Source organism: Epinephelus fuscoguttatus, linkage group LG6, assembly GCF_011397635.1.
Source record: "Epinephelus fuscoguttatus linkage group LG6, E.fuscoguttatus.final_Chr_v1".
Lineage (NCBI taxonomy): Eukaryota > Metazoa > Chordata > Actinopteri > Perciformes > Serranidae > Epinephelus > Epinephelus fuscoguttatus.
In genome coordinates this window covers 6,719,604-6,743,350 of record NC_064757.1, presented here as the reverse complement: position 1 = coordinate 6,743,350, position 23,747 = coordinate 6,719,604, and the positions used below count along the sequence as shown (strand labels likewise).

At 41.8% G+C, this 23,747-nt stretch overlaps 1 protein-coding gene across 1 annotated transcript in view; it reads left to right on the top strand.

Moving 5' to 3' along the window:
• The window catches only part of fam189a2 (family with sequence similarity 189 member A2), a 37,188-nt gene that overhangs the window by 1,451 nt on the left and 11,990 nt on the right, over window positions 1-23,747 (top strand). The window contains exons 2-7 of the mRNA XM_049579888.1: window positions 3,953-4,009; window positions 9,037-9,147; window positions 15,916-16,035; window positions 16,796-16,903; window positions 19,401-19,534; window positions 19,673-19,808. Of these exons, the coding sequence (XP_049435845.1) occupies window positions 3,953-4,009; window positions 9,037-9,147; window positions 15,916-16,035; window positions 16,796-16,903; window positions 19,401-19,534; window positions 19,673-19,808 (666 nt within the window). The remainder of the gene's footprint in view (window positions 1-3,952; window positions 4,010-9,036; window positions 9,148-15,915; window positions 16,036-16,795; window positions 16,904-19,400; window positions 19,535-19,672; window positions 19,809-23,747) is intronic.

The window sequence follows — 23,747 nt, the reverse complement described above, 5'->3', positions numbered from 1 at the left end:
CGATCAACTTGGCTTCTACTCATGCTTACTTTCAGCTACAGAAACCAATTATCAAAAAGTTATTCTCCTCAAGGGAATTCATTTTGTATTCAACTTTTTACCTTTTGTGTTTTTCAGAAATGCATTTTGTAGTTAGCCTTACAGGAGGAGTCAACAATCAACCAAACTGCATAACTGCAAAGATTACAGCCTCTCAAACCCCCATGGGATATACTATATGTAATTATACATATATATAAAACATAAAGCATATTTCCCTGACTTTTTACTAGTGTTCCTCTGCACATTCCATCATAGGAACAGCAGTGAGTATTTAATGGTTTTACAAAATATACATGTTGCATAACACCACATTTAGGCTGACATCTGTCCAGCTCTTTGTTTTGTTATCCCTGCCTGACATATAAAGTAAGGTTTTAATGTTCAGAAGTAAAATAATAATTATATCTCATAAGCATAAGCTTTGCAAACCTCTTCTCAGACAGTCTGTTCCTTCTAAGGTCGAGCACCGAACCTCCTAAACTAAAAAGCTGCTCCACAGGTGTGCTAGAGAGAGAGAGTTGTGCTTTATGTGAATGTTAAAAGATGTTTGAGGGTTCTGAGGAGGAGGAGTCTCAACGCCATACTTCCCTGGCCTCAAATGGCCTGTTACTTCTTTTCCTGCCAAATAGCTGTTCTTGGGCTTGGGCTCTGTTTCAAATGCGTAAAAAGTCGATTTCATCATGGCTGGGTGATTGTGAGGACACAGAGGCAGGGTCCTCTGCTGGAGCAGTTGTGCAACACTCTGCTGTCAGGAACTCCCTCACAAACTCTGTCCTGCACTCATCTCTCAACCATCTGAGTTTGAACTGAGGACAATTGGCAGCTGCAAGAAGAAATATTTTTTTATGTGGGCTGTTGGCTGTAGACCTAAACCAAACTTCCTCCAATGTGGGATCAGTATCACAGATTTATTTTTTAAGCTGTTTATTAACCTCTTCTGTTGCTGTGATGATGAATATCATCACAGCAACAGTAATATTTGCCGTAATATTTGTTTTTAACTGCTTTAAAAACAAATATTGCAGTAACATCTGTCCCCTGTGTTAATGAGATGTGTGATGTAGAAAATCTGCCCAAATAAATCAGAAAAAAAGACAACACACATCGCAATGACTTCAGGAAGGCCAGCTGTCATCCTTGAGAGGATGTCTTTCAAGTCATGGTCCTTGACATCAGGACTTTGAAGGCTGGTAATAAAGTGCCGTAATGACAGTTATTCCCACGTAAGATATCCAGTGCTGCTGTAAGTACCTTCATGACAGTGCAGTAATCCCGCAGCAATCGGTGCTCCTTGTTGTTGAAGTGGGTGGCACGGTGGTATAGTGGTGAGAATTGTCGCCTCACAGCAAGAGGGTTCCTGGTTTGAACCTGGAGTGGGAGTTGAACGCCCCCTCTGCGCAGAGTTTGCACGTTCTCCCCTCACTTCTTCTATGTGTTCTGATGCAACTGTAGATCGACTTGTCTTGGCCTAAAGAGCTGTGCATTTCACGATACACAGCCTCGGTATCTTCGCTGGAAGTTAAGTATTCCTCGACATCGCTGGTGGAAGTTAGGCCAATTGTATCCAATGCGTACCTGTAATGTGGGAGAAGAATGAGCTGATGATCATCCTCAGCGGAGAGGGGTTTTGTGAGATCTGTAAAAGTGACATTCTCATTGCTGCTTTCTTCTTCCAGTTCAGAATTGACAGGCTGATATATTTTAAATACCTTGGCAAAATTTGATGCATTGTCTGACACAGTGACTTCAACTTACCCATCAGTCCATATGATAAATGATTTTGATGTATCTGTGCTCCAAAGTGGAACTGCTGATCCAGTAAACTGTTACACGCAGAAAGCTTTTATTGTCAGCTGTCCAGATGTCAGTGGAGGTGAAAACAAAGTCTAACTCTCCCAGTATGGTCTTCAGATTAGATTCCATGACAGAATATTATCTCTTTGGGTAGCCAACAAATGTTTTTCTCTGTCGTAGCTTGACATTATTTTTATGGGAATTTTCTCTGTAATACGCCAAAATGAGCGTGAGTCAACTGTGGAAAAATGTAATATCTCCTCCAGGAGACTTAATATCAGCACCTTTGTAACCGTCATCCTTCACCATTCAAAACATTTTATGATCACCAGTTAAATAATATGGCATGAAATACAGACCACATGTCCATGGTATATGAGGACTTCTTGTTTGAAGTGAGGGTTGCTGGTAGGGTGGGAATCACCAGAGGACCCACGATATGATATTACCACGATACTTAGGTCACAGTACGATATTATTGCAAGATAAAAAACATCGGGTTGGAGTCACACACCTGGGTGTTTTTTCAGCATGTAACAAAAACCTTTGTTTTCAACTATGCTGTACAGATGCAGATATTTGCACATGAAGTACTGTAGGTGATGGACTCTGTTATTTTCTTAGCTCTCTCAGAGTTGGCTGGTAGTTTTGTCAAGCAAAGTGTGTCCAGTGTTGGTTGAGTTTTAGGCAGAGCAGGTTTAATATTAGCTTGGTCGTCAGCTGCTAGCACTATCTCTGGATGGTGGTTGGTGAGGTGAGCCCTCATGTTCGTAGTGTTCTCAGAGTATTTTATTCTCGACACTGCTTGCAAATAACATGTCATATTAAAGCTCTGCTTTCATTCCATTTAAAAAAAATCCAAAATAAGTTCAGACGTGGGTGTGAATGTAAGCATGAATGGTTGTCTGTTTCTATGTGTCAGCCCTGCGATATTCTGGCGCCCTGTCACCCAATGGCAGCTGGGATAGGCTCCAGACCCCCCCCCCCCCCCCAAACCCCCAACAGGATAAGCAGTTACCAAAAATGAATGAATGAATGAAGTCCAGACGTATGATTTAAATGCCCACTGCACATTCCTGATTTCTTTCTCCAGTGCCTCCATCTCTGTTTTGATGAACTTCCTGCCAAATGCTGCTGACTAAGACCTCTGCTGACCCCATTAAGAAAAAAACATCAGCACCATCTCGTGGACCAAATTTTTTTTATTATTTAGTACCAAAAGTCATATTAAAATGTGTATTTGCAAAAGTGAATAATGTATATGATAGAAGATTGATAATTGGTGCTTGTGCATCGATACAGTATCAGCATGTGAAATATCATGATACTATGCTGTATCAATTTTTTTCCCCACCCCTAGTTGCTGGTAAAATTTCCTCCCATGCTCCGCCATCTTGTCTTTCTCTCACACAACATGTCACTCTGTTGCTCCTCCAAGCTTTGGAGAAGATTAAATTCCCTTACCTCCTGCAGAGAATCCCCTCTCTGCCCATGTTATATATCACTTTAAATTCAAAGCTATTTAAGGATAAAGCCTATCAATGTCCACTCCAGCTCTCCAGGCTTTGCTGCAGCATTCCTGTGTTTCACACCATGTGTTGCACAGGATATGTAGTATGTATGTTGTGCTACAGTATGACAGTGATTTAGTGGGTCTGCACTATGCTTGGCAGCAGCCAAGCACGGAAGTTGGTGGACTGTATCATGGACTGAAGTACTTCAAACCTACCACACTGAAAATCAGCAGCAGAGGGGAGGAAGCTGTTCAAATGTAGTGGTGGAGGCTAAATTTCTTTAGTGGTGTATACTAACAGAAGAAAAAGATACTAGGTTTGACGTAATCACTTAGTAAAGTAGATGGGTTTGGCCTGTATAGGTTTTTAGGAATGATAACCTGTGATAATTTATGAAAACATTACTTAGATTCTTTATTTTATTTGTACAACCAATCAAATGATTTTGTAAAATGAATAGTGTCACTTGTGAGAAGCCCACATACGAATTACATTTTTGGTGGATATGTGCATCTGTTGTTTTGTTCCATGTTGTGTTTTTTTTTTTTTTTTTCAGACAGTGATGCACCGTATGAAAATAATTGTTCTCCATGTGTTTGCAGGTCATTCTGTCTGGCATCGTTGGCCTTACAACATGGAGAAGGCCCATGCTTCTACTGGTAAGGGATATGGTCTTAGTTTCTTCTATAAAGCAGGGACTGCATTGATTATGATGTTTTGTTGCTGTTAAATTAAATCCAGTAGTTAACTCACTTAGGGCTGTCCAGTAGTGTTCCATGGAGAACTAACAATATGCAGGTTTCCAGGACTCCATCCACTGATCAGCACTCCTTCAGGCAGAGGGGGAGCAGTCATCAGTGGAATCACCTGCTGCTGATTAGTTGAAATGAAAACCTGCAGACTGTCAGCTCTCTGTGGCACATGGGACAAATCAGATGTAGATTCAGAAAATACAGACGTTGAGAAGTGTTTAGACGTAGGGCTTCTTTTCTTAATTCCCCACAAACTCAACAGCCAAAACTCTAAATGGTGCCAAGGGTGAACAGAGAAATGGTTGTTATATATAGTGTGCTATGGCAAACCTACTCAGAAAGGAAAAAGCTAATTAATAAATCCATTAACAAATGGAATCACAGTGACGTCGGTCCTCCTCTTCTAACATGTGTTAGGTCACGTGTAGTAACAAGCTACATGTTCTCAGCTAAGTGTGGCAGGTGGAGTTCTACTCCTGCTCTGCCTGCGTTTTGATCACAGACCAGATAAAATAATGGACGTAGCCACTGTGATGTCACAAATTAGTTTGTGGACTCCCATTTTGGAGTCTTGAGTTTGGCAATTTGGCCATTGCCATCTGGGACTTTTGGAGCTGCAAGTGACCTTTTGTTTACGAAAGTGTGGAGCTAACTGTGACACTTGTTGCGAGCTTGGTTAGAATGGTGCATTTACAGCTTATGGAAACAGGCTTAATATCATCAAAACAAAGTGCACTTAGTGGAAAAAACTGAACATCTGACTACTTAATGCAGTAATCATCAACTGGCGGCCTGCGAGCCACAGAAAGCTCGCCAAAGCTTTTCATCTGGCCCGCAGAATATAGAAAACTAAAGACATTATTAATCCATCTGTGAGCTTATTATTAGTGGTAGTGACGTGCCTGGTTCGGGAAGGCTTACTAAAAAACTATCAAATATCAAAAAGTGACAAAACAGCATCCTGAGTAAGCTGTTAATGACTTCCCTCTGTCACGCTCTCTCTTTCTCTCTCTCTCTGTCAGGCCCTGACAGCGTTCACTGGCGTGGATATGGAAGAGTTTGGTTAATAATTCCAGTAACACAAACGAAATGAGCAGTTGACGATGCGCAAAACAACTGTGTAGTGCGTGAGCAAGCGTGAGCCACTTGTTTTCATTTGGATGAAGTGCTGCTGGATCAAAGATCATAGAGCGCTACGCGTAGGGCAGGGTTGCCAGGTCCGCTTATTAGCCACGACTTTGGGCTTGTTTTTTGTAAAGTCGCTTACAAATATTGGTAGTCCCGGGTTGTGGTTTTTTGGGCGTTTTTCTAAAGTGGAGCTGCTTATCTGGGCTTGCTCTATAAACGTTGCCTTTCTCTATATATATCTGCCTAATAAGTTAATTAAACGATAGTATGTCGGACTGCAGGATGTTTTCACAGCTCCGCTCCCTCCGCCCCTCTCCTTCTCCGCATACACACAGGTGACGGTCAGTCAGTGAGACTTTTCACATTTAAATTGCGCGATTAATGGAGGTTCTTTAACTATTTCGCTAACAAGTGGGTGAAATATGGAAAGAATACAATAAAGATTTGTGGAAAGAGAGTGGATTAAAAGATTCTACTTCAAGAGGGGGATTCCAGAGTGAGCAAGTACCTTATAGCTGGTATAAAAAAAGAAATTGAGGTAGGTTGAACTGCACTCTGTTTTGGTAGTTTTGCTGAAACATTCAACTTTGTTCATTTGCAGAATGAGGGAAATTGAGTGTTAGTGTATTTTAATATTCAGAATTTCTTTTTTTTTTTTTTAATCATATAGTCCGGATGTAAAAACTATTATCCAACACTTAAGGGCACTTGCCCCAGAATATTCAGATGGCTCTTAGTTTGAAACTGACATGTTATTTGTAGTAGGCCAATTTACCCACTTTGTTCAATGTAAAGAGCATGAAGAAACATATAAAGATTTGGACCTCTAACAAGATGGTCATGATGGCTCAATGGATTTGTTCCGTTTTGGAATACACAATATTCTTCCAAATTAGTGTTCATGTATTTTAATATTCAGAATTTCGCTTCGACAAGCTCTCTTTTTTGATCATACACCTGTTTGCATCCCTGGGTTTAATATCACAGTAAACAGTGGTTGAGCAGCCACTTTGTTAGAAATAAAACAAGCAAGTGTTTCTGGTTATAGTGCAACCGGGATTGATACAGCATACTATAGCAATATTTTGTTTGGCAATATCATATCGTCCCACAGTGCCAGGTATAGATTTTTTTTATCATAAAAATTATTTATATGACAAATTCAAACTTTAGGTAGCCTACTAGAATAATATAATCAATTGCTTTTTCAGTCCACTAGATGCATTTTTCTGAAAGAAAAAAAAAAAAGTCTGAAGTCAGATGAACACGCTGAAAACTTTATCTTGTTAGATTAGGGGTGTAAATCACCAGTCTCACAACAATATATCGATTCTTTGGACAACAATGTGATATTTTCCCATATAACAAAGTCTGCCACAATGCAATTTTCGATTCAGTCTGCCATAGATATTAGGCGATATTAAATGCCCATTTAAGATAGTCTGTTACAGAGGACGCTACAACCCCTTTCTTTTTTACTTTTGGCCATAAAACACATAAATAAGACATAAATAATAACTACAGTAAAGTTCACTTTAAACCTACTCCACTAACACAAATAAAACAGCAAATGGGATAAGTTAGCCTTCAGGGCTTTCTGTCAGAGAGACCTTTCTGGAGGAAATCCTTTCATTTTAACCTTAACCATGATCTTTTTTTTTTTTTTTTATAAAACTTCAGGAATATCTGGCTTAAAGCCCTGAAGGAAAAATTCTCCAAACAGCCATAAAACACAGATTTACAACAATATCATTCAACAAAAGTCTCAAATTCAGTTCAGTAATAACTGTCAAGGTTCATGGACAAAAAAATTGTTTTTTTTGCTAATCGCACATTATTAGCTTAAGCATGTTTACACTGCATAAATTAGCCTAGCGACTAGCGGACCTATTTCTTCTACTCACAGTTCAACAAATTACATGCAGTGTTATTATTTTTCGTACTCACCGGTGGTTTAAATCACTGCATAAATAATCTCCTGACAGAACAGCTCGGTTGAATTTCAGCCTGCATGCACAGTTTTTCAGCAAAACATTGTTAAAACAGAGCAGCTAATGTAACTGTAGTGGAAAGTTAGCAGAGTGAGGCACTCGTCCAGACAGGTAACGTAACGCTGTGTTTTTTCTTGTAACACCATTGTTTACATACACCATGTGCTCTGTCTGTTGTCCTGTATTTTCTCCTAAATCCAAAATATTTCCACTTTGCTAATTTATTCCAGAGTAAATAATGTTATCGTCATCGTCTTTCTCTTGGCCGCTTGCCATCTGTCTGCTGCTGTTTGACAGTGACACAGACTTTCAAAATAAAAGTCTATGCTAAAGATGACGATATGGATAGATGTTTTCACTTTGCATCACTAATTACACCCCTAATGCAGATTTTAACAAACAAAGGTTTTAACACTGCAGGGCAGGTTAAAATGCTGTTTTATAACTGCAACATTATCTGACAGAATCAACATGAATGCAGGTTAATAGCAGCAGCTGTGCTGTGGATTGGGCTGTAATGGCATTTAAACAAAGAAAAGGTGAATACCGCTTAAAGGTCGCTTTTTTTAACTGTACTGTCACACAGCCCCTGAGCCTCACTAAGCTTATGTCATCATTTTTTTTGTATTTTTTACCATGTACACATTGAAACACAAGCATTTCTGATGTATCTTTAAGTATGGTCTTCTCCCTTTTGGTACTAAATACTGCTCAGCTCACATCACAAACTGTTTTGGCCTGCCTACTGTTGTGCTGCTTTCTCTGCAAATCACTCTGCAACCTGCCTCCACCCCAGCCCCTCCTTTTGTGTTGTGTCTTACTCAGTGTCATTTGTGTTTGTCATTGATGCTTGCTCTGTGCTGTTCAGGGGGTCTTTGCTGCTGTTCTCCCTGTGTTAGGCTTTCCATGTAGGCATATGGAGGGTCAGAATGGTATGCTGTCTCTAACTCAGGCTTTCCTCGTATGCTTATGGAAGGGCAGGGAGGTGTGCTCTCTCCACCCTGGGCCCTCCATGCAAGCGCGTGGAATGGCATAGAGGTGTGTGTACACTGCAATCTACTGTCATATTGTGGGAATGTTACATTTGTTTTGGTGGAAAAGCCAATACTTCAGCTAGCTAACTAAGCTTAACACTGCACCTACTTGTCCAACAGAAAACAGGCCAGCTCTGCATCACTCTTCATCCTTTCCTTCAGTGCTCGCTATTGAAAGTGAAAGCCAACCCTGGATTTACTTTAGTTTTGGAACAAGCTTTGTTCCTTTTTTTCATTACTGTTTCTGCGGTTTTCATTCTTTCCTCCTGGATGCATGCTACTGCTGCTTGTTAGCTACCTTTTTATAATGTTAGAACCTTACCTGTGCACAAATATAGGCTGAGATTTCTATACCACTGCCCAAAAATGTCCCTACCAAAGCAAAATACAAATCAAGTCAGAATATACAGGCAGAGAGCTTGGCCTCTGCAGATAAATACACCAACACACACTTGAAGTGGGTCATAAGTGATGACTGAGAGGGATTACTTTTGTGTGAGTCTATACATTGTTTTGGGTTTTTTTTAAGGAAAATCCTCCATAGTATATATTTTGTTGAACTATATTCTAATCTAATGTCATCCCACCTCTCTCTTTGTGTTTGCATATGGCCCATGCTACATTGCAACATACAGTAAATGTTTTGTTGATGTCCCTCACCATTTATTTACATCATGTTTTTTAAAATCTCTTCACAGAATATGTCCACAGGGTGTTCAAACCACAATAATCCATCTTCCCTTCCTTTTTCATCCATTCTCCCCCATCTCTCCATCTCCAGGTCAATGTGTTTGTCCTGCTGTCTGTGGTGTGTGTGCTCCTTAATCTGGCTGGATTCATCCTGTGCTGCCAGGGAGCCCAGCTGGTTTCCAGTATGACCAGCTGCCAATTGGTGAGGATGTTACCTGTTTGTGTCTGTCTCATCATTTGTAGATTATCTGTATCCTTTCTCCACGATGCCTCTGCTTCCCTCTATTCCTTCTGTGGAAAAGTCAATTAGAGATGACATCATGCTAATTAATTTGATGTGTTCCATGTTGAACCAGTTTACTGGGGAAGGATGTTACATGGCAATTAGAGCAAAGGATGTACAGTAAGTTAGGAGTCAATAACTTTTTATCATTCAGGATGGAAATAGCAATTTGACTGGCTCTCATCTCATTCAAACAGAGGCAGCAGCCAATCACTTTACTGGCTCTGCTCTGCTTTTCTTGACTCACAGAAGAATAAGAATTTTTGCAGCTGTATTTAAAGGTCTGGTGTGTGGGACTTGTCACATCTGGGTTGAGGTTGTAGATTGCAACCACCTGAAACTTGGCTATGGTGACCAATGTGAAAACGCAAATGGCCTTATCTAGAGCCAGTGTGTGATTGGAACAAGGCTACTTTAGAAACAACATGGTGAACTCTGTGGAAGAGGACCCACTCACAATTAGGGTTGGGAAAAAAGAAGGGTCCGGTTTTTGTAAAAAACCGCATCAAGTCGGTAATACTGGATTTTTGCCACTTGGGGGCACAATTGACTCATTTAAAATAAAAAACGACCATAGGACGACAGAGTGACAGTAACAAGTTGTTTCTTTTATTCCTTACAAATAAATTTTGCAGCCTACTCAATCAGTGCAAACAAGGGTTGCCTCCTTTGTCTGGCTCAAAGCCAAAGTGTTGCCATAGTGGCGCATTCTTTGATTTCATCGAGACTGAATTGTCCGCCATTATCGACTCCCCGTCACTATTAAACAAACTCCAGGCTACAGTAGAGGCACATGCGCACTCGCACCTCCTAGCTCAGTCCCCGCGCCACCCTCCTCTCTCTCCTGCTCGCTGTGCGCTTGGTGAAGAGGCAGACACAGGTGCTCACAGACAAAAAATGTCCGTGAAAAATCCCTGTGATGTGAAAAATACATGCCGAACAGTCTTTTGTGTGACACTGGTGCGCGGAGCGGAGTCCGCGTAGTTGTGCTTTGCGCGCACAGGGCTTGCAGACGTCCACTTTTACCGGGCAGACCTCTGCGGCGTCCGTTCCGCGTACGTTCTGCCCAAGTATGTGGTCCGGTTGGTCTCAAAAAATAAAACCTGGTCCAAGACGGAGTACCGGACCGAATTGGTATTACCGAGAACCGACCCAACCCTACTCACAATATTTCTTTCCTACTATGGTGAAAGCATGTCCCGCCTCTGCATCTGGTTGATTTAGGCAAGATGCTGCCTGATGATAATGTTTCCCACATAGCCTTCACTGAAAGACAAGGAAGTCTTTGCTGTTTTTCTGTCTTCTGCAAATTAGCTTGACATCATTAAAGCGTAAACAATTATTTTAAATGCAGTCCATTCATTAACAGTAAAGGTAGCAACCTGTGAAGTTTTTTGTTAGCGTGAAATTGTTAACCCTAACAAGGTGTTTTTTCTTTTTCTTTTTTTTTTTTTTATCTCAGCAGTCTCCACTATGTATGTATGAATGAAATATAAACTCCAACTATTTAGAACCTACCAAGATGTGCCAGCCACTGGTGGATTTTCAGAGTTCCAATAAGTTTATGAAACAGGATAAACAGTCTTCAACCTCCTGAGACCATGCATCCTTATATGAAGACATTACATTTTCAGTTTGCTGCACCTTATACTTATTTTTCTCTAAAAATAGAGCTGTTGTCCTTGTTCGTGGACACTTTTTTGTGCCATCTAGTGGTTGCAAAAGCACAATAAATTAATCCATGTAAAAACAAGATGGTAGTCAACTCTGCCAAGTCAGCCAATCCCAACACAAAAGTGGACAAGATACACAACCTGATCACATTTTATGGTTGAAACTTGTTTATTAATGCTAACTAACATTTGTAGTTCAATATGACATACAAATTTGACCAATTTTAGCTATAGTAAAAAGCTAAGGTGCTGTTACTTAGGAAGTGCTTGGGATTTTATCATCATCTCCTTTGAAGACATGAGGTCACTCCTTTGCCATAGTATGAAAGAAAGTATCATGACCGCTATAAACTATAAACAGCTCATTTTAAAATGACAAAATAACAGTGATTCTTAGTTTCAGGTGATTATACACTCATGGAAGCACAGTTATTAATATTCTATACAGTTTCTGCTAATGTATCACTCTAAATCAGGGGTAGATAACATGAGGTTTCGGTGCTACATGTGTCTCTTTAGCCCCTTTGACAAAAAAGATTAAGATTTTTCACCAAACTTTGATGAACCTCAATAGTGTTGTCTAGTCTCCAGTTTACCCAGGTAGGCTTGCTATGGATTTCAAATCCAAAAAACATAAAGTCTCACAGGAAATGTCATGGAGTTCTATTTCAAAACTCAAAAACTGGGAAAACACAGGCATAGTCGGAAAAATATTGTGATGCCGTTATTTATTATGCCGGCCTCCCAAAGTGCAGACAGTGATATTCACAAAAAGTGAAAAAAACATGAAAAAAAAAAAATACTCTTTACAAATTGTCAGAATGTCCAAAAAAGAGAGTTCTTCAATAACTCAAAATACCTTTTCAAAAACACAGGTTCCAGCACACAGTCTGGAGGTCGAGCAGTTGTTACCTCCTCTGTAACCACAACAAGACTGACTCATCCGGGGCCAAAGCAGCCTCCTTTAAACTAGGTGCCCCTCCCACTAGGCATATTATTCACATAAAAAAAACACAATCAGCATATTGACTAACCAAAAACACAATTTACAGCTTTCTAAACTCAAAATAAACATAAGGCAAAATATTCATTATTTTCATAAATGTTCTCCTTTAACTCTCACAAATTATTCACAACAAAAGTTAACTTAACAATAACGAAACGTAATAATACATGTCACATGATCATCAAAGGCGCAAGAACAGACTATTTAACAGAGTAAGGATGAATATGCAACATACTCTGTAAGGAAACGATACAAGGATCGTATGAATGTATGGATATAAATATAAATAAATATATGCAGAACTACCAAGTGTGTGTGAGTGTGTGTGTGAGTGTGTGTATGTGCGCGCTGCCCACAGTCAATGAAAGAGCTGCTCCGTCACATCATCCCCCTCGTCCTGGAGGTTGGCGATGTTCGGGGCAGCTTTGTCACAAGAAAATAGAGACTTAAATGATGCGTCGACAGATTTGTTTGATTTAATTGACAATGCTGCAACATTAAAGTACCAAATAATCATAAATAACCCAGTGTAGAACCACTATGTGGTAAAACATACTAACAAATGCTCATGTAGACCTCTTAGTAATGTTGATAGGCTAATGTAGACTTAAACAGCTGTGTTTCTTTTATTATCAGGGTCAAATATGTTTTGCAGCTGCAGACAGATTTGTTTTTTCTCTTTTTGTCCAAAAATGGCTCTTTTCATATGAATGGTTGCTGACCCCTGCCCTGAATCCTACACACTGAACCTTTAAGGGAGGATTGCACAAACACAATTGGGAGACATGTTCACATGATTAAGTATTACTCTGGATTTATTAAGGTCATGCAATTTTCCTGGGAAAACTGTCCACTGAGAACCAGGCATAAACACAGCACAGATGGGATTTATTACAGCCACAAGGAAGATTGTAGAGGGGAAAAAACACACATTAAATACAGACTTGTACATAACCAAAAACTGATAATCACAAAGAAAAATCAACAAAGTAGGTTCTCATGGAAACAAATAGTTGGTGCAGACTTCCCTTTGTTAGACTTTTAAGTGTGTGTTTGGCTGCATTCACTTCATTATTGATATAATATGGTATTTCACCACTTTTGTTTGTAAGTTGACCATTTTACTCGCAAAAAAACAGAAGTGTGTCGAGGCTTAGAATAATCTGATTCACTTGGTTATTGTGTTTCATGGAAAGAATTTGGATTATTATGGGACTTCTCAGTAGTGTAGGTGAAGGAAGCTTGAGAATATGGTCAGTTTTATGTAGAAGTCAGACGTTCAGAAAGTCACTTCTATTTTTGTCCAGTGGCCACTTGGGATATTGCATTAAAAAAAAATTCCCTATGGCCCAAAAAGCACTTTCTTCATAGACCACCATTATGAGGAGATGTTTGTAAAACTGTTAACAGGACATGTTAAACTGCAAATAAGGTCAATTATGACTCTTTCTTTTATGAATTATTGATCCATAGAATTGTGTTTATTTGTAAAACTGTCCTCAAGCTGAGAAAAGGAATTTAAAAATCCATTTCATTCTGACAGTGTGAAGTCTATGAGACGAGCAGGAACTCACAGGCAGAGCCAGAGGGAGAAACACTGCTGTGCATGTTCTGTGGGCTGCATACTGTGGAAGTAAACGCAGAAAACATCTTTGGTGTATGCGTCAGGCGAGCAACTCCATTGGAATGACTAGGCGCCATCTTTGAGTCCAGTATTTAGTTCATATTATATATCTGTGATAGAAGTCAGCGATTTCCAGGCAAATTTAAATGAATACACATCGTTGTCTTCCCCTGCTTGACAAACATAGAGTGATTGCATTAGTTTGACAATTCCTGCTGTTTGGTCTTTAAAACAAAAACAGGAAAAATAATATTGTAAATAAAATATTGTTTGAACAAAATAAAAAATTATTGGGAAAGATAAAAAAAAAAAAAAATCAGCTAAAAACATTAATTAATTTTGTGGTTATATTTTGGCTGCATTTGATTTTTTTTTTCAAAATGTGTATTTATTCTAGTTGAACAAACAGTGTGTTGTATGTGTGTATTAATATGTGTGCAGTTTGTCATTGGAGGCACTATGTAGCTCCACAGTTCTTCACTCTTGGCCTTGGCTAGGGAAATTGATATGTTGCAGGTCAGGCTGCAGGAAATGTGATGAGTCTTGCTCAGGCCAGAGCTCCACTGTGTGACCTTTTGACCTTCCCTGCTGTTGTGTTGGCTTTCCTTCCTCCCTCTACCAGGTCTCATCTCCTATCCTCTGTCTCCTTCCTGTCGAGCTGTTTTTCATTTTTCTTTTTGTCCATCTGTCCTGTCTGTTAGGGCAGTGGAGGTTTAAGAATAGATAGGGGTCATGCAGTGTTTTGCACTCTCCTCTATAAATAGAGGTCTGTGTGTGTGTGTGTGTGTGTGTGTGTGTGTGTGTGTGTGTGTGTGTGTGTGTGTGTGTGTGTGCATGTGCACTATTTTCATGCTGGTACAGATCCAGTGCAGTACTTCCAATGTAGCTTCATTTGGCGTCAAATGTAAACAGACACTGTCTTCAGTAACTGATATGTCAATGACTCATTGGTTGTGCAGAAATAACTTTGGGAGCATATGAATATTACTGTTAGTGTTGATGGAGTGTAGATGCAAATTGGCCTGTAAAATGACTCTTAATGTTACATAATGTAGCTGAATCTTTCCACAGAGTGATGGATATTAATCCCTTGTCTGGAGTCAGGACATGGTTAGCCAAGCTCAGCATACAGACTGAAGACGGGTAAATAGTGAGCCAGCCTGTGGGAAGCTAAAAATACACCCATCGACACCTCTAAAGCTCACCAAGGAACACTTTCTAACATGTTTGTTTATTATCTCTATTCGGATATGAGACCAGGAGTGGGCGTGGTTTGTAACAGAAGTAAATTGAACAGATGTTGTATTTTCTGACCTAATATTGACTGGCAATGCAGTTGTTGAGCCTTCAAACCATCAGATTGAATGAATATTGGCATATAATCATTATAAAATATATTTCCATATCCTCCACCCATCCATCCTTTATTTTTATGCCTCAGCACCAGCGATAGTCGTAGTTAGAGGCATTATGTTTTCATGTTGTCCATCTGTCCTATTCTCATGAACACAATATCTGAAGAATGGCTTCAGGGGAATTTCTTCAGTTGAAGAGCTCAATGATGAACTCTTTAAATTTTGGTGGTCAAAGTCACTGTGACCTTGTCTGTCTCACTCTTGTGAAAACGATACCTCAAGAAAACCTGAGAGGATTTTTTTTTTTCAAGTTTTGCACTAATGTCTTCTTGGACATTTGTGTCATTCAAATGAGCGCGTGATTTCTCATGAACACCTTGACCAAATTTCTCAAAATTTGGCAAAAATGTCCCCTTTGACTGATGAACTAATGACATTTTGGTGGTCATACGTCAAGGCCACTGTGACATTGTCTGTCTTAATCTTGTGAATGTGAAAGCCCAAGGGAATGTCTTCAAAGTTGCTGTGAGAAATGCAGGATTATTATGATTATAATTTACTGTGTAATATGTTCTGTTTGCCTTTATATTGTGCAGCTGACACTGAGCACTTTTTTTTTTAATGGTGTACCAAAACTAAATTCAGGTCACCCTGGTCATGTGGCCATTAATGAAAGTTGTCTGAGAGTTTACAGTAAGAGCCAAGTTGTATTATCCTTTAAAGGTCAGGACAATTAAGATTCAGCCTCTGAGGACCATAAACATCCACTGCAAGTTTTTTTCTATTCTTGCGACAGTCACTACATAGCTTAGTGCATGTTGTATTGACTGATTTAACTGCTTTGTATACTCCATACATTTTAATATTTTGAAGCTTCTCCTGATGAGGAGATCTTGATCTTCATGGGACGTCATAAATCAGTAAATGTTGTAAATCATATTTATATCAACGGTGTGTGTGTGTGTGTGTGTGTGTGTGTGCGCGTGTGTGTGTGTGTGTGTGTGTGTGTGTGTTTGTTTGTTGTTTCAGAGTGAGGCTGGCAATGTTTGTTACTGCTGCTCCCTCTCCCCCAGCTCCAAATGTCCTGAGGAGAAGCTGCTGGAGCTCCACCCTGCCCACTCCTGCAACACCATGAGGATCCTTCTCAAGGTCCACCAACTAAACATATGTCACAGCTGGATTCACTGTGAGCTGACTGATAAATACATCCTGAGGAAAATGCACTTTCAATAAAATATTACATATATAGTATACATGTACTGTATAATCCTCACACTTTCTTGAAAGAAACCTGGACAACAGATACTGTTAGAGTCACTCATCTTCATGTATATTTAATGAGCTGAGAATGAGTTAATCAGGAGTAGTAGCAGTGAACACCTGTGTCTTTAGTGAGTATTACACCATAGGAATAATATGGTTTTCTACTAGTGTACGCAGGAAATACGCACATTACTTCGACTAAATGTTTAAAGACTAGTTCAAAACTTTATTTTGATAGTTTTGACACAATTGTATTTCTTATAATTCTGTCTTTACATTATTGAATATTTGTTTCTCATTTCATCCATGTATTCATCCTTTACTTGTTTGCAGAATGACTACATGTGAATTTATGGTCAGCTGAGTGATGTCGCACTGGACACAGAGCAGACTTTCAAAATGGTTATACTTATTGTAATGTCTAAGATCCAACCTCAGCAAAAACACCACCTCTCCTGCCTGATTGGATAAAACTCTCATTCATTTCTACCAAAATAACAAAGAGCCATTCTTCAATTTCTTGTACAGCACTATTGTTTGCAGCTTGTAAATATGGAGCTCTTGGACTGTTTTGAATGTGGATAATAGATTAAATAGTTCTGTCTGCTCTATTTGAACAATCAGATTGTTTCTGTTTCTCTCCTAGAAAGTCTTGTTTGCACTGTGTGCTCTGAACGCTCTGACCACAGCTGTGTGCCTCATGGCAGCTGCCCTGAGATACCTGCAGATCTTCACTGCCAGAACCCCCTGCACGGTATGATGACACAGTCAGGTCTGTCGCAGCAATCCTAATGTTGTTATCTACAGCGGGTTGGTGCTTAAAAATATCCAAATCAGAAATATGATATATGAGACAATGATGTGTTTATACTTAGAGTAACTGTGCAAACGTCTTTCGGTGGTGAGGGTCTTACAATGTGGTGCGTTGAGACACATTGGTGGGGATTGCGGTTTTGAGGCAGCAGAGAAGTGATTGCTACATTGACCAACAAACACCTGGTCTAAAGTCAGAATGGTACAGTATTTTGCTGCTGTTTAAGGGCCACACTATACTATTTGAGGCCGGTTCACAACGCACATACACCCTGCTTGTTAGACTCACAGGGACGCCTAGATAGGTTGTGAGTGAAATGATACCTCAATAATGAGGGAAATATTAATGATATTCTGCAAAATATGAACAAAGCAGAGAGCAGAGCAGAGCTGCTGTCCAACTCCCCATTAAGAGATAGGCTTTGCACAGTTACACACAAGGAGCAATGTAACTTTGTTAAATACTTCTTTCCTCTGTCATATATGTATATATATATATATATATATATATATATAAATATATATGTGTGTACATACAGTACAGGCCAAAAGTTTGGACACACCTTCTCATTCAATGTGTTTTCTTTATTTTCATGACTATTTACATTGTAGATTCTCACTGAAGGCATCAGAACTATGAATGAACACATGTGGAGTTATGTACTTAACAAAAAAAAGGTGAAATAACTGAAAGCATGTTTTATATTCTAGTTTCTTCAAAATAGCCACCCTTTGCTCTGATTACTGCTTTCCACACTCTTGGCATTCTCTCCATGAGCTTCAAGAGGTAGTCACCCGAAATGGTTTTCCAACAGTCTTGAAGGAGTTCCCAGAGGTGTTTAGCACTTGTTGGCCCCTTTGCCTTCACTCTGCGGTCCAGCTCACCCCAAACCATCTGGATTGGGTTCAGGTCCGGTGACTGTGGAGGCCAGGTCATCTGCCGCAGCACTCCATCACTCTCCTTCTTGGTCAAATAGCCCTTACACAGCCTGGAGGTGTGTTTGGGGTCATTGTCCTGTTGAAAAATAAATGATCGTCCAACTAAACGCAAACCGGATGGGATGGCATGTCGCTGCAGGATGCTGTGGTAGCCATGCTGGTTCAGTGTGCCTTCAATTTTGAATAAATCCCCAACAGTGTCACCAGCAAAACACCCACACCATCACACCTCCTCCTCCATGCTTCACAGTGGGAACCAGGCATGTGGAATCCATCCGCTCACCTTTTCTGCGTCTCACAAAGACACGGCGGTTGGAACCAAAGATCTCAAATTTGGACTCATCAGACCAAAGCACAGATTTCCACTGGTCTAATGTCCATTCCTTGTGTTTCTTGGCCCAAACAAATCTCTTCTGCTTGTTGCCTCTCCTTAGCAGTGGTTTCCTAGCAGCTATTTGACCATGAAGGCCTGATTCGCGCAGTCTCCTCTTAACAGTTGTTCTAGAGATGGGTCTGCTGCTAGAACTCTGTGTGGTATTCATCTGGTCTCTGATCTGAGCTGCTGTTAACTTGCGATTTCTGAGGCTGGTGACTCGGATGAACTTATCCTCAGAAGCAGAGGTGACTCTTGGTCTTCCTTTCCTGGGTCGGTCCTCATGTGTGCCAGTTTCGTTGTAGCGCTTGATGGTTTTTGCGACTCCACTTGGGGACACATTTAAAGTTTTTGCAATTTTCCGGACTGACTGACCTTCATTTCTTAAAGTAATGATGGCCACTGGTTTTTCTTTAGTTAGCTGATTGGTTCTTGCCATAATATGAATTTTAACAGTTGTCCAATAGGGCTGTCGGCTGTGTATTAACCTGACTTCTGCACAACACAACTGATGGTCCCAACCCCATTGATAAAGCAAGAAATTCCACTAATTAACCCTGATAAGGCACACCTGTGAAGTGGAAACCATTTCAGGTGACTACCTCTTGAAGCTCATGGAGAGAATGCCAAGAGTGTGCAAAGCAGTAATCAGAGCAAAGGGTGGCTATTTTGAAGAAACTAGAATATAAACCATGTTTTCAGTTATTTTACCTTTTTTTGTTAAGTACATAACTCCACATGTGTTCATTCATAGTTTTGATGCCTTCAGTGAGAATCTACAATGTAAATAGTCATGAAAATAAAGAAAACGCATTGAATGAGAAGGTGTGTCCAAACTTTTGGCCTGTACTGTATATATAAATTAACAGGTGATTTCCTTCTCTTTTACCAAAATCCTGAATGATTGAGTTGTTTTTTATTCCTTTATGCTCTGTCATTTCTCCTCTAATCATCACGCTGCAACCTGTGACAGGCTGCTATGATACAATAACTATTGCACATACACGTATGTAGTTTTTTGTCGAGCCACAGGCGTCACATAAGTTTACATTGCCAAAGGTTTATCACAAAATCACTTGACGACACTGACTCCTGTGCGATGTCACGTATCTCTGCTCTGTGACAGGACGAGCACAGGGCCACAGTTGAAGACAGGGAGGAGCCTCCTCCGGTCCCAGACCCAGATGAGTTTGTGGCCCCAGCCCCTCCCCCCTCCTACTTCTCCACCTTCTACTCATACACACCACGCCTGGCTCGCAGGTAACAGCTCCTCCACCTGTGTTCTGTACTTTAACTTTACTTACATTTTTACTTTAATCCATTTTTAGTGTTGATGTGTCACTTAAGCATGGTAGAACATGAAAACTCACTCACTGGTTGGCTGTGTGTGTGTTTCAGGATCCTTGGGGACAGTGTGATCCCTCTGCCTCATATCTACGGGGCTCGGATCAAAGGGGTGGAGGTCTTCTGTCCGTTGGATCCTCCACCTCCATATGAGGCTGTTGCTGGAAGCTCCCCCAATGCAGTCACACAGGTACACTCCAGATTTACATCTTTTACATTACAGCTCAACTGACACTGGATTTTTTAGACCAATAAAAGGGGTTGGACCTCATGATTTGATTCAAATTCAATTTAGAGGGCTATAGTGTGATTATAAAATTATTAGCAAGGCATCTTAATGTATCAAAATGTTTGATTTCTATGCATGGTTTGCATTTCTCAATGTGTGAGCACTTGCTGCTATAAAAACAGCATATTTGTATTCCAGTAGGATGCAGTGCTCAGGCTCAGCTCTACTCACCAAAACTCAAGAGGTAGCCTTGCTTATAATGTAAACACGACCCACATATTTATGTCCTCTACGTTACACCATCCAATTTGTAGATTTCTGCACTGAGACATAATCTTTTAGGAGAGAATCACAGTGCATCTAAGATGCATCTGTTTTTCCCCTCTCCTAGCTGGAACTGACATCAGTATTTAAGAGTTTAAAAAAACAGATATGCATCAATACTAAGCAGCAACCTCTGAGGCTGAAAAATTAAGCTAACGTGGAAGTGCCAAAAACTTTAGGTTACTTGCGTAACCCCGGTTCTCTGAGTAGCATGAGTGAGTGTCTCACATTGGGAACGCCCTCGGCGTGACCTCGTCAGAAGCTCCTTTTACATTACGCCAGCCAGGATTGGCTGGAACTAAGCACGTCAGTGTCAGGATGGGTGGAGACCCTCCCCCTATAAAGGGGCCTGACACTGCGCTGCACCTCATTCAAAAAACCATCACCTCTTCCTCGCTACGAATGAGCAAGGAGGGTGGTCTGGTGAGACACTCACTCATGCTACTCAGAGAACCGGGGTTATGCAAGTAACCTAAAGTTCTCTTTCATAGCATTCGTTTCGTGTCTCACATTGGGAAAATACTGACTCCCGGATTGCTGGGCAGATGTTGTCAGAGTGTCAAGACTAACCGCCCTGAAATAAGCCACACTAGGGCTTGGCCAAACCAAGCACTGAATGGGCCAGAGAAGAGGCTGTAACATCAAGCTTGTAGAACCTGATGAAGGTGTGTGGAGAGGCCCAGCTTGCTGCGGCACAAATTTCCTGAATGGGGACCCCTCTGAAAAGGGCCCAGGACGTGGAGAGACCCCTGGTAGAATGAGCACGCAGACCCTCTGGTGTTTGCGCCCCTTTGGCGCTATAAGCTAAAGCAATAGCCCCCACAATCCAGTGAGAAAGCCGCTGCTTAGAGACTGGCTTCCCCACCTGATTCTTTGCCCAAGACACAAAAAGCTGGTCACTTTTTCTACAGCCTTCAGTTCTGTCCATGTAGATGCGCAAGGCCCGCACTGGGCACAGCATGTGTAGCCGCCAATGCCCATCTGAGGAGAAAGGCGGGGGATAGAAGGATACAAGGTCAATAGGGGAACATGACCCCAACACCTTAGGCATAAACGCTGGGTTAGGCTGTAAGGTCACCCTTGTATTTCCTGCAGAGAACTTTGTACATTCTTGATGTACTGAAAGAACGTGAATCTCACCCACGTGTTTAGCTGAGGCCAGAGACAGTAATAACACTGTTTTTAAAGCCACCATTTTCAAGTCCACCTGATCTAGTGGTTCAAAAGGTGGGGCTGAAAGGGCATCCAGCACCATGGGGAGGTCCCAGAACGGTGCTAATGGTTTAGAAACAGGAAGCTTGCGACGTGCACCCTTCATAAAGCGGCAGACCAGGGGATGATGTCCCACAGTTTTCCCCCCAAAGCCGATATGGAAGGCCGAAATGGCTGCCAAATACACCTTAATAGTGGAAAAGGCCATCCTTTTGTCCACCATGTCCTGTAGGAAAGCCAAGATCACCACTACAGAACACTGAAAGGGAATTTCTTGTGTGTTTGAGCACCATTTCTCAAAGATCGACCATTTGCTCTCATAAAGGGACCTCGTTGAGGGAGCCCTAGCACTCTGAGTAGTCTCAATCACGCCTGGGGGAAGGCCTCCAGACTGTAGATTGAGCCATTCACGGGCCAAGCCCACAGGGCCAGCCTCTCTGGGTGGGGATGAAATATTTCCCCGTGCCCCTGCGACAGCAGATCCCTGCGTATTGGCAAGGGCCACGGCTCCCCCTGGAGGAGCTGTGCTGTCTCCGCTAACCAGTGCTTTGTTGGCCAGTAGGGAGCTATGAGAATCATCGACAGACCCTCCTCCCTCACCCTGGCTAGGGTGGGGGAAATCAATGCTATCGGGGGGAATGCATACAAGAGAACCCGTGGCCACTGATGAGCCAGCGCGTCCACCCCCAGTGGTGCACTCTGATCACACAGTGAGAAAAACAGAGGACACTGGGTGTTCTCCTGTGTTGCAAAGAGGTCCACAGCTGGCCGGCCGTAACGCTCCCAAACCAGACTCACTACGTCTGGGTGAAGTCTCCATTCCGCGTAAAGAGGGTTTCTCCTGGACAGCAGATCTGCTCCATGGTTCAATGTCCCCGGCACATGGGTGGCTTTCAGGGACAGAAAATGTCTGCTGCACCAGACTATCAGTCTGTGTGCCAGTGTGTGTAACTGAAGGGATCTCAGGCCCCCCTGCCTGTTGATATATGCCACCACCGTGGTGTTGTCCGTCCGGACTAACACACGATGTCCCCTCAGAAGAGGGAGGAAGTGTTTCAGTGACAGGTGAACAGCCAGCAGTTCTAAGTAATTTATGTGGGATGAGCGCATGTGAGGATCCCAGGTCCCGTTTATTGCTCTCCCTTCGAACACGCCTCCCCAGCCTGATAGAGAGGCGTCTGTTGTGACCACTTTTCTGCGCTGAACAACCCCCATAGGCACTCCCTGGGTCAAGAAGCCTGCGCTTTTCCAAGGGGCCAGTGCTGCTGTACAGTTCACCGAGACTCTCACCCTGTGAGAGCCATGATGGTGTGGGTCTTACCTGTGTGAGGCCACCCAGCGCTGCACTCCTTTCATGTGCAAGCGTCCCATGGGAACCGCCACCAGGGATGATGCCATCAGCCCTAACAACCTTTGGCAAAGCCTGAGAGACACAAACTTCCCCCTGTGAAAAAGGGCTAAACAGTCTCTGAGTGCCTGCACTCTTTCTCCAGTCAGCCTGACTCTGGCCTGAGCTGAGTCTATAAACAGGCCTGTAAAGGAGATGTTCTGAGAAGGCAGAAGAACACTCTTTTCCAGATTTATTTTGAAACCCAGATCCACCAGGTGTTCTGTGAGTAACCTTGTGTGATCTGCTGCCTCCTGGCGGGAAGATGCCGCAATAAGCCAGTCGTCGATGTACGTGGCTACTCGGATCCCCCGCCTCCTGAGCGGGCCCACAGCTACCTCTGTGCATTTCACAAATACTCTCGGGCTTAGTGAGAGACCAAAGGGGAGAACTAGATACTCGTAGCATGTCCCCTGAAAGGAAAATCTGAGATATTTCCTGTGAGGTGGGTATATTGGGATGTGAAAATATGCATCCTTGAGATCGATTGAAGTGAACCAATTGCCCGGACGCAGAAAACGCAGCAGGGACGCGTGCGTTAACATCCTGAACTTGTATTTCCTGAGGTGCTTGTTTAGATCTCTGAGATCTAAAATCGCACGCATGCCGCGCCCCCCCTTCTTGGCGACCAGGAAATATCTTGAATAAAACCCGCACTGGGGCGCAGTACCGCTCTGTTGGTACTGCGCATGCGCCCGCCGTGCCATTCACCGCACGGTCGTTTATTGAGAGAGAGATCACTCCCTCCGTAAAATGTGTGACCAAACTGTTTTTCAACAGTGGATTTATTTTGTTTTTCATTGTTTTTAACTGCGCCCTCGGCACTCGGCCTGGATGCGACAGTTGGGATAATTTTAATGTTTTGCAACAATGAGAAGTGCTTGTGAGACATGTTTGGGACCCGCTGGGGGTTTCCACCTGCTGCACACTGTCTCTGCTTCTCTTCACAGGGCGCTGGGCCGGGTCGAACATCCCGT